The 16,336-nt window shown below is 36.7% G+C and overlaps 1 protein-coding gene across 1 annotated transcript; it reads right to left on the reverse strand.

Annotated features, from left to right (window-relative positions):
• Nucleotides 1-13,665: 13,665 nt before the first annotated feature.
• Nucleotides 13,666-14,514, reverse strand: LOC110464988 (DNA-directed RNA polymerase II subunit RPB1-like). Its single transcript, XM_021520524.1, has one exon. The coding sequence runs from the start codon at nt 14,512-14,514 to the stop codon at nt 13,666-13,668; it is 849 nt and encodes a 282-aa protein (XP_021376199.1).
• Between the last annotated feature and the right edge of the window lie 1,822 nt (nt 14,515-16,336).

The following is a 16,336-nucleotide window of genomic DNA, read 5'->3' on the forward strand; positions in this document are numbered from 1 at the left end:
AATTTTAAATTATGAAGCCCACATAGTCCACTTCATCATGTATATGCCAATTTTAGTGCTGATTGTTTTTTGTAAATGTTGATAATGTTATATTACAGGCGTTATTCATTGTATAAAAATATCACCCATGGCCATTGTACGCTACTTTACACTGCTACTTGAATGTAAGGAAGCCAGATGGGCGGGGTGATACCTGAAGAAATTTTACAAAGTTAAAACAAACATACTTCAACAATCAGTTTCGTTAGTCTATGTTGGAACCACAGAGGGGCGTTCAACGTATTTGGTTATATCTTAATTATCCAATGAGTATGAAGATAACTACTAAAAAGTATTTAGAAAAAAAGGTAAAAACTTAAATCACTATTCGATGATTAATCTTATATGAACATCGTTAAAGTTACTGAGATAAAACATGAAACACTTTCATACTTATTAAGATGGTTTTAATGCTCTTAAATATTGTAAGAGATACAACAATATGTATTATTTCGTTTTGAAAAGTCAGGTAGACAATCCCTCTCTCAGTCCAAAAAATAATTGCAAATCAAATGAAACATTTTTACATATCTCCTTATCACTTAGTATGATATATGTTTGTTTCTTTTGTTCTTTTGAAATTGGTGGTAAAGAAAAAATGAGCTTAAAAAAAGACTGATTCACAATCTCTGTTAACAAAAGAATATATGTATATTTTTGTATTGAATGAGTACACGTGATTAATTTTGAATTATTAATAATGTTTATAACTAATAATGTTAAAGAGAGAAAGCCCTAACATATATTACAGGAACAATGTAGAAGGTAGCATGTAGCGTACGGATGATAAGATAAAATGTATTTTTGCTGATATATCTATGTAATACCTATAGGACTTCCATTTACTGAATCTGCCAATACACATCATTAATGCTAAAGACTTTTGTTATAATGCAACATAAAGTATCTATGTATATTACAGGATGAGTTCTCATCAGAAAAGAAGGGTTCAAGAAAAAAAAATCGATTAATCCCAGACCATTTATGAAAGTACATCCGTAAAGCGTTTGAGTTTGGCAGACATATTAAAACACTAGATCAAACTTAACAGCTGCTTTCAACTTAGGGTACATTTCTTGGTTGGGATGGGAGACAATTAACAACAATAAAACCACTGACAGCATTTGTTTTCATTCAGCCTAGTTGGTTAACAATGCAAATGAAAATGGACTTTAGATTAACGCCGTGATGAAACAAACCCCCACTATTTATATGCATGAAAGTACCGATATACTTAACGTTATGAAGAAACACATAGCAGCGGTATCACCCTAGAGGGAACCTCGTTTAGAGCACGTGTCAGCAATGATTAGGCTGTCAATGGTGGCTCGACCTATTCTTAAGGTATTAAGCGAAGTTATTTCAGAGGTAAGAAAAATGGAAAGATATTCTTCTTCAATTTAATGTAAAAAAAATGGGATTAAGAATAAAGAGAGCGTTCCGTAGGCTGGATCTCAGTAAGCGGTTTGAGTGATTACGAGGTGTAGGGCCTGACTATTAACGCTGCAATGCTCGACGACTCGACGATAACAAATGTATTTTGAAATTTAGGAGTCTTCTGTGTGTTCAGTTTACATAGCAATGTATATTTTTTTGATCGATTTTATTGGACAGAGAGGAAATATATATTACAACATCTGAAAGCTGTACCAATGGCACATTAAGGGCAAATGTGACTTTTTATGCTGCCAATTCGAAATAAGTAGCAGCGGGTTATGTAAAGGAAAAGGTGACATAGCCAATATACCACAGCGTCAACTCAAAATATCAAAACAGAAACTGAAAATCGATGCATAATAACAACACATAAAATGAAAGTCAACACACAACAACAAACCGAAACTAAAACTCGACATACTCTAACACAATAGGAACTGAACCTCGGCAAACGGTTTTAAACTGGGAACTAAAATTCAACATACATTTTTATAATAAGAACTGAAACTCAACATACAGTATAAAAATAGAAACTGAAACTTGAAATACATACAGTATTAGAAAAAGAACTGAAACTCGATTCACATAAATCAAGAACTGCAAATCTACACATAATAACAAATCAAGAACTGAAAGTCAGCAGACAGCAACACAATTGGAACTCTCGTCAATGACTCTTGATGTTGCTACGTTTTGAGAATCTGTTGACTGATTTTAGATAACGATAAGAAATTTATAAAACTTAAAGGTTTTATTTCTTTTTAATTTTGTTTTACTATACCGTAAAACATTTAACAAATTATTTGATTGTGTAAAAATTATAACCCGGCTTCTGAAAATGATATCCTTTATCACAACACCACGTATACTTCTGTTTATAGTCGTTGTCTCACAATACGTTTAGACATTTAGTTATCAGTTGACAAGTCTGAAGAAACCAAAATAACCTAACAGAAAAGTCTCTGAGCCATACCATCTATACGTAATTGGAACCCTACCATCTATACGTAATTGGCATTGTTTCCTCCCCGCTCAGACACGTCTATAAGTCTGTCAATCTTTTCCGTTTTCTACCTAGAGTGTTTACACGTCTCCCTCTCTTCAAACACCACTAAAGTAGGCAACATGTCAAGCTTCGCTCCGTGTTCCCATTGTCACAACGTCTGACGTTATATCTGCTGACAAAGGTAGCACAGAATGTCATAACATTGTGCTTTGTCCATAAGCTAAATGAAATATGTTTATATTTTTTCACAACATCTTCGTTTTCCTGGTTGCTGAGGGTAGGATTGATGTTTTAAGAGAGGTCGGATACTGACGTAATAGTAGTTCACCACTAGAACAGTATATATCACACAGCAGCCGTTTAACTCTGCAATACAACATTTAAGTCCAACACTAACACAGTATTTGTATACACTACATCAGTATATATTATATTACAACGATATATATATACACTACAACACTCTATATACACATTGCAACTGTTTGGGCAAAGAAGTAATAACGACAGTGCAGACAAAGCACTTTGTCAAATGTTCAGGGCGATCTGCCCCTTTATCAAGCAAGGGACATGAACATTTACATATCACAACATAAAACAGAGAAAAACAGTCACCATGAAACAAGTATACAATACAAAATACATAAACAGGAGTTACTAATACAAAATATGCTGTTGAAATTGCATATCCCTTCGGTTAGTTTGTAATCGGAGGCTAATTATATCAAATATATCATCTTGAATCCGTAAATATTAAAAATGAAATTAAAAATATATATATATAAAAGTATTTGCAATACCTTAGTTTCATATTGAACAGTTAACATAAAACATTAACGTACCATTAATCGGATTAAACATTACTAATTGTAACCATGATAAGAATCCATAAAATAGCACATTCAACCCGACNTTTAATATAGCTACAGTGTATTATATAGCAGTGTAACATCAACAATGTATTGATACATTTACAGTGTGTCATATAGCAGAGTAACGTCAACAATGTATTGATACCGCTACAGTGTATCATATAGCAGCGTTACGTCAACAATGTATTGATACAGTTACAGTGTATCATATAGCAGCATAACGTCAACAATGTATTGATACATTTACAGTGTATCATATTGCAGTGTAACATCAACAATTTATTAATACAGCTACAGTGTATCATATAGCAGCGTAACGTCAACAATATATTGATATANCTGTTGAAATTGCATATCCCTTCGGTTAGTTTGTAATCGGAGGCTAATTATATCAAATATATCATCTTGAATCCGTAAATATTAAAAATGAAATTAAAAATATATATATATAAAAGTATTTGCAATACCTTAGTTTCATATTGAACAGTTAACATAAAACATTAACGTACCATTAATCGGATTAAACATTACTAATTGTAACCATGATAAGAATCCATAAAATAGCACATTCAACCCGACCTCATTAACACCCACGTTACGGAATTATCAACAAATCTATCGCGTCACTATTTCAATGGCAATAAGTCAAAAAGTAAAAGGCGCGATAGCAAAGCTAATTTACTTAATTTCAGTCCAAAGTATGTCGAACATTTTTTCAATAATTTTGAAAATTAACCTGTCAAGAAAAGTTTTCTTGTTCTTTTCGTTTTTCAGGTACAATTTTATCTCTATAATGCGCCAACTAATGTGACATTTTAAAACCTTACACTTCTAATTGATTTCTTTGTGACATCCCTTTGAAGTGTGGCATAAACTGCTAACTAGTCGGATTGCTCGTCACCCTGGGCTTATCAGCTTTACCAAGCACATACTTTGTAATGAAGATTTGTCAGAGCCTAATACGTAATAAAATATAATGTCAAAACATAATTTCTTCTGTGGCGTGTAGCCATCTGAAATTAATTTATCCTACAAGGGATATTATTGGAAATAGATTTATAGACCTAATTCCTGGCGAGTCTTATGATTATTTGTCTCCGGTTCACTGTTGTTGTAACTAGATCTGCTTGTGTCGCTAGCCTATAAGATTGGGTTTTCTATAGTTGGATTTGGCTGGTTACTAACACGACATTTCCAACAAGAGTCGTAAAAAGAGACTGCTAACGGTGCATGTACATGTAGCACGCTAATTTGCCTCGCACAACGACACTTCTGGATGGGAAAAGATAAAACAAAAGGTGGCTTTTAAAATTATTTGTAAAAATAAAAGTATTGCTACATGTATCATTGTAAGTGAGTTATTTTGATAGGTTCTCGATCAAAGAAATTAATGTGAAACTAAATGCCAAAAAAATATATCAGATAAACATGGGAAGACTGAGTAAATAAAATATATCATAAACGGAACAGAGCACACGTCTACAGTGACAGTAAAACACACGTTGATACGAATATCTTGGTCAATTTACACACGTACAGGACACCAAACGTGAGAGAAAGAGTGAAAGTTCAGTCGATAAATGTCCCTGCTAATCTTATTACAACAAAAACGCAGGTTGATGTTGTACGGAACTTAATAGTCGCCACTAATTTCCGAAATATTGGCGCCAACAACTTATTCTTGTGGACGCTATAATTCTGTTGATGTCAGGCAATGTGGTGATTCCAGTGATCTAGAGCGATAACTAGCATTGACAGATATAGAAGTCAGCAAGGTCGACGGCACAGGATGGATTATGTCTAGGTCACCTTGGACAGTATACATTCAGTATACAGACAACATAAAGTGACGTAGGGAGAGTAGAAGACCCTGTATGAAGATAGTGAAAAAGGATACACTGATCTCTCTTATAACTACCAACAACAATGTATTGTTACAGGAACACTGTATCATATAGCAGCGTAACGTCAACAATGTATTGATAGAGCTACAAAGTATCATATAGCAGTGTAACGTCAACAATGTATTGATACAGCTACAGTGTATCATATAGCAGTGTAACATCAACAATGTATTGATACAGTTACGGTGTATCATATAGCAGCGTAACGTCAACAATGTATTGATACAGGTACAGTATATCATATTGCAGCGTAACGTCAATAATGTATTGATACATTTACAGTGTTTCATATAGCAGCGTATTGTCAATGTATTGATAGAGCTACAAAGTATCATATAGCAGCGTAAGGTCAACAAAGGATTGATACCGCTACAGTGTATCAGATAGCAGTGAAACGTCAACAATGTATTGATATAGCTACAGTATATCATATAGCAACGTAACGTCAACAAAGTATTGATATAGTTACGGTGTATCATATAGCATCGTAACGTCAACAATGTATTGAGATAGCTACAGTGTATCATATAATCATATAGCAGTGTAACATCAACGATGTATTGATACAGTTACGGTGTATCATATAGCATCGTAACGTCAACAATGTATTGACACAGCTACAGTGTATCATAGAGCAGCGTAACGTCAACAATGTATTGATATAGCTTAAGTTTATCATATAGCAGCGTAATGTCAACAATGTATTGATACATTTACAGTGTGTCATATAGCAGAGTAACGTCAACAAAGTATTGATACAGCTATAGTGTATCATATAGCAGCGTAACGGGAACAAAGTATTGATACAGTTATAGTGTATCATATAGCAGTGTATTGCTAATAAAGTATTGATACCGGTACAGTGTATTATATAGCAGCGTTATGTCAACAATGTATTGATACAGGTACAGTGTATCATATAGCAGCATAACGTAAACAATGCATTGATACAGCTACAGTGTAGCATATTGCAGTGTAACTCTAATAAAGAATTGATACAGCTACAGTGTAGCATATTGCAGTGTAACTCTAATAAAGTATTGATACAGCTACAAAGTATCATATAGCAGTGTAACGTAACAAAGTATTGATACAGCTATAGTGTATCATATAGCAGCGTAACGTATACAAAGTATTGATACATTTACAGTGTATCATTTAGCAGTGTAACGTCAACAATATATTGATATAGCTACAGTGTATGATATAGCAGCGTAACGTCAACAAAGTATTGAAACCGCTACAGTGTATCATATAGCAGGGAAACGTCAACAATATATATTGATATAGCTACAGTGTATTATATAGCAGCGTAACATCAACAATGTATTGAGGCGGTTACGGTGTATCATATAGCATCGTAACGTCAACAATGTATTGATGCAGTTACAGTGTATCATATAGCAGCGTCACGTTACCAAAGTATTGATATAGCTACGGTGTATCATATAGCAGTGTAAGATCAACAATGTATTGATACAGCTACAACAAAGTATTGATACCGCTACAGTGTATCATAAAGCAGCGTAACGTCAACAATGGATTGATACATTTACAGTGTATCATATATCATATAGCAGTGTAACGTCAACGATGTATTGATATAGCTACAGTATATCATATAGCAGCGTAACGTTAACAATGTATTGATACAGTTACGGTGTATCATATAGGAGCGTAACGTCAACAATGTATTAATATAGCTACAGTGTATCATATAGCAGGGAAACGTCAACAATATATATTGATATAGCTACAGTGTATGATATAGCAGCGTAACGTCAACCATGTATTGATACAGTTACAGTGTATCATATAGCAGCGTCACGTTACCAAAGTATTGATATAGCTACGGTGTATCATATAGCAGTGTAAGATCAACAATGTATTGATACAGCATATAGCAGCGTAACGTCAACAATGGATTGATACATTTACAGTGTATCATTTAGCAGTGTAACGTCAACAATATATTGATATAGCTACAGTGTATTATATAGCAGCGTAACATCAACAATGTATTGATACCGCTACAGTGTATCATATAGCAGCGTTACGTCAACAAAGACAACATCCGTTGAAAATTATATTTGGGCCTAATTTAGTATTGATATAGCTACGGTGTATCATATAGCAGTGTAAGATCAACAATGTATTGATACAGCATATAGCAGCGTAACGTCAACAATATATTGATATAGCTACAGTGTATGATATAGCAGCGTAACGTTAACAATGTATTGATACAGCTACACTGTATCATATAGCAGTGTAACATCAACGATGTATTGATACAGTTACGGTGTATCACATAGCAGCGTAACGTCAACAATGCATTGAAACCGCTACAGGGTAGCATATAGCAGTGTAACGTCAACGATGTATTGATATAGCTACAGTATATCATATAGCAGCGTAACGTTAACAAAGTATTGATATAGCTACGGTGTATCATATAGCAGTGAAACGTTAACAATGTATTGATACAGTTACGGTGTATCATATAGCATCGTAACGTCAACAATGTATTGACACAGCTACAGTGTATCATAGAGCAGCGTAACGTCAACAATGCATTGATACCGCTACAGTGTAGCATATAGCAGTGTAACGTCAACGATGTATTGATATAGCTACAGTGTATCACTAGGTCACCTTGTACAGTATACATTCAGTATACAGACAACATAAAGAGACGTAGGGAGAGTAGAAGACCCTGTATGAAGATAGTGAAAAAGGATACACTGATCTCTCTTATAACTACCAACAACAATGTATTGTTACAGGAACACTGTATCATATAGCAGCGTAACGTATACAAAGTATTGATACATTTACAGTGTATCATATAGGAGCGTTACGTCAACAAAGACAACATCCGTTGAAAATTATATTTGGGCCTAATTTAGTATTGATATAGCTACGGTGTATCATATAGCAGTGAAACGTTAACAATGTATTGATACAGGTACAGTGTATCATATAGCAGCATAACGTCAACAATGTATTGACACAGCTACAGTGTATCATAGAGCAGCGTAACGTCAACAATGCATTGAAACCGCTACAGGGTAGCATATAGCAGTGTAACGTCAACAATATATTGATATAGCTACAGTGTATCATAAAGCAGCGTAACGTCAACAATGCATTGATACAGCTACAGTGTAGCATATTGCAGTGTAACTCTAATAAAGTATTGATACAGCTACAAAGTATCATATAGCAGTGTAACGTCGACAATATATTGATATAGCTACAGTGTATCATATAGCAGCGTAACGTTAACAATGTATTGATACAGCTACAGTATATCATATTGCAGCGTAACGTCAACAATGTATTGATACATTTACAGTGTATCATTTAGCAGTGTAACGTCAACAATATATTGATATAGCTACAGTGTATCATATAGCAGTGTAACGTCAACGATGTATTGATATAGCTACAGTATATCATATAGCAGCGTAACGTTAACAATGTATTGATACAGGTACAGTATATCATATTGCAGCGTAACGTCAATAATGTATTGATACATTTACAGTGTATCATTTAGCAGTGTAACGTCAACAATATATTGATATAGCTACAGTGTATCATATAGCAGTGTAACGTCAACAATGTATTGATATAGCTACAGTGTATCATATAGCAGCGTTACGTCAACAATGTATTGATACAGCTACAGTGTATCATATAACCGAGTAACGCCAACAATGTATTGATATAGCTTAAGTTTATGATATAGCAGCGTAACGTCAACAATGTATTGATACATTTACAGTGTATCATATAGCAGTGTAACGTCAACAATGTATTGATATAGCTACAGTGTATCATATAGCAGCGTTATGTCAACAATGTATTGATACAGCTACAGTGTATCATATAACCGAGTAACGCCAACAATGTATTGATACATTTACAGTGTATCATATAGCAGCGTTACGTCAACAAAGACAACATCCGTTGAAAATTATATTTGGGCCTAATTTTTATTATATTCGATTCACACTCCTGTTTCTTCATTAAGTTTAGTCATTTGTATTAAGAATTATAATTCGAAAAACTTCACAACTAAATGCAATGAGAAACATTTGATTTGTGGACTCCAATTCAATTTTGATTTGGTGTCAGGAACATAACACATGTTCCAGAGCTATATCTCTTTATTTCGTTGTGGCTTCTACATCTAAATGGTACTGACCAACTTCAACAATTTGAAGATAAAATGTCAGACGAGGAGTGAAACATGGAAAGAGATTGTTTTTAAAAGATACGAGATGATCTAATTTGTGTTTGAAAAGTGACGGTCGAGGGCTGATTTGAATAATTCCGTTGTGGGGCTCGAAATAATGTCAGGTGGGATTTTATTCCACTCGGGTATAGTTCGAGGGAAGAATTATGCCTTTCTGGTCTGGGTTTTTGAGTGGGGAATTTGATACGAAAACTGGTGGTTTGTTCGGGATTTTCTAACTGTAGGGATTAATCTGTCTGATTTTACGATAGCGACTTTCTGGTTTACAATGTTATGAAGCATTGTCAGACGAGCATCTCTACGTCTATCTGCTAAAAGGCGCAGCTTTAGGTGGTCCAACATTTCTGACACACTGGAGGTACGATGGTTGTACCTGTGCTTATTGGGAATCGGCATGGGTCATGATAGTTGAGACCACAATGTGTTCCATAATTTTGCTACAGATACAGTTCAGAGATATGGGCCTGTAGTTTTCTGGGTGAAATTTTGGACCCTTTTTATAAGCAGGTGATACATTTGCAGATTTCCAGTCTGAAGGCACTATGCCCGTTTCCAGAGACTAAATATTAGGGTTAAAATCGGGGCTATTTCTGTTGCAAGCTCTTTAAGTACTCTGGGTTTGTTGTAATTAGGGCCCGAGACCTTGTATGGATTTAGGCCTTGGAGCAGTTTTAAGACGCCCTTTTCATGTATAGAAACAGGTATGGCAGGGTATTTATTTTGAGTAGGCATGTTGCATCTAGTGCGAAACTGCTGGTCGGTAACAGGGGCGTTGCCAGGATATTTGAAAGAGGGGGCGTAGCATAAAATCTTTCGCCGAGCGGAGCGAGGCAAAAATAAAATGGACCTTTTTTTGTGTTAAAAAAACATAAAATAATTGTGAAATGCACTAATGTAACGGTTCCTGACTTGGAAAAAGGGGGGGGGGGGGCGTACGCCCATAACGCCCTCACCTGGACACGCCCCTGGGTAAAGATTTCAGGAGGGGTAAAAACAGATTGAATTTGTGCGTTTAGCACCTGGGCCTTGTCGGTAGGGTCATAAACAAGTTTACCGTCCTTTTTCAGAGGAGCTATGCCACTATGGTTTGATCTTTTGGATTTTATATATGACCAAAACTTTTTTCGCAGGAAAATTTTTCATTGGTTGTGTTTTCTGGGGTGATAATATTATCAATATGGCTCCAGTAAGATGTTCGGAGTTTTCTCTGTATATGATGTTTCAGGTTTTTATACTTATTTTTTATTTCGGTGTCTCCTAATTTTTTTGATCGTTTGTACAATATATTTCTTCTCCTGATAAGTTTCTTTATGTCAGGGGTAACCCAAGGTAGGCTGGGTTTTGTCTTAACTATCTTTTGGGGATATGTTCCTATCATGAGTTTAGACAATTCAATTTTGAAATAGTCCCATATTTTGTTTACGTCCCACTCGCTATTTTCTGTCATACAGTTGTACACGTTGATAAGCTCAGCTTTAATTGAATTCAGTTTGAGTTTTTATATACTGGGGTGGATCTTGGTTTTTGAATAATTTTTTGTGGGGTAAGGTTCAACTCTGCATAGACTATGTCGTGGTCAGAGAGACCAGGGATAATTTCTGTTCGAATTATTTGGTTTGGAAATTTGTAATGAGGAGATCAAGGATATTTTCATTTCTGGTGGGTTGATCGATTTTTTACATGATTTGTTTTGGGTTTGAGGACTTTATTTTTCCAGTCCTAGCCCGGGAGATTGAAGTCGCCGCCTATAATGAGGGCTACATTTTCAATTTTGGCGGCTTTTTTGATGGAATAGCTAAACAATCTCATACAGTTTTCGTCAGATGTTTTGGGATGATAGAAGGAGCAGATATAGAGTGTTTTACTCTCGATTACATTCACTTTGGCCCATATAGATTCACTCGCTGATGAGGTGGTCTTTTATAGCAATCAGTACACCACCACCATCTTTATCAGTGTCTGACTTTTTTTCTGTCATTTCGGTAGATCTTATAGCCCGAAGGGAATATTTCGGCTGAGTTTATGCTCGGGTTAAGCCAAGTTTCAGTCCCAATCACTATATCAGGCGTAGTCCTATCCAAGACATTTTCAAGAAGATGTTGTTTATTCCGAATCGACTGGAAATTGATGTTAACAATTCGCAGAGTTTTTTGTTTATGTCTTTTGTGTGGACCTGTGTTCTTTCTAACAGGGTCGAAAACTGGATTGGTTTGTGTTGGAGTTCACAATTACTGATGTTAGTATCTGTACCCAAATCACCAAGAAGAGACAGGGTGTCATAGGGGTTTGTTGTACTGATTCCAGTTAGGTCGAACAAAATTTGGCTGTAATTTTGGTGATTACAAACAATACAATGTCAGCTTACATCGCTAACATTCAGATCTTCAAATGTTTCTGTGTGTACGTTTTGACAGTTTATGTGGTACCACTGATTACATGTCTCGCACATGATATCCAAATGGTTCCAGTTAATAGTACTGTCACACGTACAACACATATACTTAGTACTGTTGTTTTTTGGGCCAGGATTGATTTCTACGTCATTTGAGTTTAGTATGACTAAGGCCAATAAGAAATACAGGGCTCTCCCTGACTTTAATTTTGGTATAGATTTCATGGGCTTAAACAATTTGCACAGCATATGGTCATAGCCAGGGTCATTTGATTTTTTGTCAGAGATGGTAAAGTCTGTAAACAGGTACAGGGGATGATGACACACATGATTTACTTTCGTTTCTATATGAAGGTAACACTTTGATGTTATTTCATGAGGCACAACACTATTCCAATCAATGGTTTTGGTCAAGCACTTGTTTTCTAAGTGCCAGTCTCGGAAAGAGACGTTGGACGAATTGATACAAGGGACTACATTGGTATTTGTGTGACACAACAGACCAAGCAATGACGCGATTACAAAGAATTTTACCAGACACATGATCATGCTACGGACGACTTGACTTTCGGTCGACTTGACTTGACGTATTGCAAGACTATTCGCCCAGCTCTTTCCCGTCGAAAACCCCCTACGGACGACTTGACTTACGGACGGTTTGACGTATTGCAAGACTATTCGCCCGTTCCTACCAAACACCACCCAATGACCAGTTTTCAGTCACTTACTGAAAATTTACCCCTACAGTAGATTTCACCCTATAATATCAACATATTATCCATATTATGAATAAATATGATTGAAAAATGTAGTTTGGTGATTAAATAATGACCTTAAACTATGAAAACACGAGCAAATTTTGTACTCGAGATCGAAGGCCTTCCTCTCTCTAGCGCATGCGCACTCCCCAAGACTGTATTTATCCTTAGTCATAGAGAGAATACTCCACCTTTGCAACATTGCTGTTTAATTGATTTATCTTTAAGACCTCTTGTAATGAAGTTTGATTCAGCGGTGAATGGCAGTTTTAAGTCTTATCTGACGTCACAGAAATACAACATGCAATTCACTGACTCTATTTGAAAAATGCCAAAGTACTATTATATGTTTCTTTAATTTATCAGTAAAACCTTACTTGAAAACAAAGTTTCAAACTATTTAATGCCCTGGAAATAACCCTGGATTTGAGCCCGCGTATGGATTCCGCTATACTAGGTTATTGGATTTTAGTAAAAAGCTCCTCCGAATGTTACTCCCCCGGAGCCGTGTAAATAACTTAAGTCGTGCACTTCAGCAATTGTTCAATATAATTGTATGATGTAAGTACAACGGACCATTTGACCTCTCAGAGTTTACATCATTTGTAAAAATGTATTATATATCTTCATTATTCATAATATGCATGAAGTACTCAATAAGACCCGTTCCAACATACTTCAAATGACGAAACACGTCCAGTCATAAGATCTTTAATACTTTAGGGGGTTTAGTTTTAACATTTTCTAGTTGAAAAAATTGAAGACAATTTATAACAATTTAAAAGACGTCCTTTTCAATATAACCAGTATACGTTTGAACACTATATAAACAAAATAACTAGGGAATTTCAAAGTGTTAACAAGACCATAATTCATACTCAAAATCGATAAAACTTTGGTAAAATATGAACAAATGAGAGATTTACATGCAGATCATTGAAAAATACTAAGATAGTAAGACCAGGTGTCCCGGAAGGGTAAACGTCGTTTGTTTTATCGCGACACCCACCCGTAGTTAGGGGAAGCGTGGATGTTACTATCAATGTAAACACCGTAGGTAGGGGAAGCGTGGATGTTTCTATAAATGTAAACACCGTATTTAGGGGAAGCGTGGATGTTACTATCAATGGAAACACCGTAGTTAGGGGAAGCGGGGATGTTACTATCAATGTAAACACCGTAGTTAGGGGAAGCGTGGATGTTTCTATCAATGTAAACCCCGTGGTTAGGGGAAGCGTGGATGTTACTATCAATGGAAACACCGTAGGTAGAGGAAGCGTGGATGTTACTATCAATGTAAACACCATAGTTAGGGGAAGCGTGGATGTTACTATCAATGTAAACACCGTAGGTAGGGGAAGCGTGGATGTTTCTATAAATGTAAACACCGTATTTAGGGGAAGCGTGGATGTTACTATCAATGGAAACACCGTAGTTAGGGGAAGCGTGGATGTTACTATCCATGTAAACACCGTAGGTAGGAGAAGCGTAGATGTTACTATCAATGTAAACACCGAAGGTAGGGGAAGCGTGGATGTTACTATCAGTGTAAACACCGTAGGAAGGGGAAGCGTGGATGTTACTATCAGTGTAAACACCGTAGGAAGGGGAAGCGTGGATGTTACTATCAAGGTAAACACCGGAGTTAGGGGAAGCGTGGATGTTTCTATCAATGTAAACCCCGTGGTTAGGGGAAGCGTGGATGTTTCTAGCAATGTAAACACCGTAGGTAGTGGAAGCGTGGATGTTACTATCAATGTAAGCACCGTAGTTAGGGGAAGCGTGGATGTTTCTATAAATGTAAACACCGTGGTTAGGGGAAGCGTGGATGTTACTATCCATGTAAACACCGTAGGTAGGAGAAGCGTGGATGTTACTATCAGTGTAAACACCGTAGGAAGGGGAAGCATGGATGTTACTTTCAATGTAAACACCGTAGGTAGGGGAAGCGTGGATGTTTCTATAAATTTAAACACCGTATTTAGGTGAAGCGTGGATGTTACTATCAATGGAAACACCGTAGGAAGAGGAAGCGTGGAGGTTACTATCAATGGAAACACCGTAGGTAGAGGAAGCGTGGATGTTACTATCAATGGAAACACCGTAGGAAGAGGAAGCGTGGAGGTTACTATCAATGGAAACACCGTAGTTAGGGGAAGCGTGGATGTTTCTAGCAATGTAAACACCGTAGGTAGTGGAAGCGTGGATGTTTCTATCAATGTAAACACCGTAGTTAGGGGAAGCGTGGATGTTTCTATCAATGTAAACACCGTGGTTAGGGGAAGCGTGGATGTTACTATCGATGTAAACACCGTAGTTAGGGGAAGCGTAGATGTTACTATCAATGTAAACACCGGAGATAGGGGAAGCGTATATGTTACTATCAATGTAAACATCGGAAGAAGGGGAAGCGTGGATGTTTCTATCAATGTAAACACCGTAGTTAGGGGAAGCGTAGATGTTACTATCAATGTAAACACCGTAGTTAGGGGAAGCGTGGATGTTTCTAGCAATGTAAACACCGTAGGTAGTGGAAGCGTGGATGTTTCTATCAATGTAAACCCCGTGGTTAGGGGAAGCGTGGATGTTTCTATAAATTTAAACACCGTATTTAGGTGAAGCGTGGATGTTACTATCAATGGAAACACCGTAGGTAGAGGAAGCGTGGATGTTACCATCAATGTAAACACCGTAGTTAGGGGAAGCGTGGATGTTACTATCAAGGTAAACACCGTAGGTAGGGGAAGCGCGAGTGTTACTATCAATGTAAACACCGTAGGAAGGGGAAGCATGGATGTTACTTTCAATGTAAACACCGTAGGTAGGGGAAGCGTGGATGTGTCTATCAATGTAAACATCGTAGTTAGGGGAAGCGTGGATGTTTCTATCAATGTAAACCCCGTGGTTAGGGGAAGCGTGGATGTTACTATCGATGTAAACACCGTAGTTAGGGGAAGCGTGGATGTTAATATCAATGTAAACACCGGAGGTAGGGGAAGCGTGGATGTTACTAGCAATGTAAACATCGTAGGTAGGGGAAGCTTGGATGTTACTATCAATGTAAACACCGAAGGTAGGGGAAGCGTGGATGTTACTAGCAATGTAAACACCGTAGGTAGGGGAAGCGCGAGTGTTACTATCAATGTAAACACCGTAGGAAGGGGAAGCATGGATGTTACTTTCAATGTAAACACCGTAGGTAGGGGAAGCGTGGTTGTTACTATCAATGTAAACATCGTAAGAAGGGGAAGCGTGGATGTTACTATCAATGTAAACACCGGAGTTAGGGGAAGCGTATATGTTACTATCAATGTAAACATCGTAAGAAGGGGAAGCGTGGATGTTTCTATCAATGTAAACACCGTAGGTAGGGGAAGCGCGAGTGTTACTATCGATGTAAACACCGTAGGAAGGGGAAGCGTGGATGTTACTATCAATGTAAACATCGTAGGTAGGGGAAGCATATATGTTACTATCAATGTAAACATCGTAGGAAGGGAAAGCGTGGATGTTACTATCAATGTAAACACCGTAGGTAGGGGAAGCGCGAGTGTTACTATCAATGTAAACACCGTAGGAAGGGGAAGCGTGGATGTTACTATCAGTGTAAACACCGTAGGAAGGGGAAGCGTGGATGTTACTTTCAATGTAAACACCGTAGGTA

This window comes from Mizuhopecten yessoensis, unplaced genomic scaffold (assembly GCF_002113885.1).
Source record: "Mizuhopecten yessoensis strain PY_sf001 unplaced genomic scaffold, ASM211388v2 scaffold11045, whole genome shotgun sequence".
Classification (NCBI taxonomy): Eukaryota; Metazoa; Mollusca; class Bivalvia; order Pectinida; family Pectinidae; genus Mizuhopecten; species Mizuhopecten yessoensis.

What these genes read in the sequence shown, in the direction of transcription:
- LOC110464988 (XM_021520524.1), bottom strand. Translation starts at nt 14,514, where the DNA reads ATGGATAGTAACATCCACGCTTCCCCTAACCACGGTGTTTACATTTAT.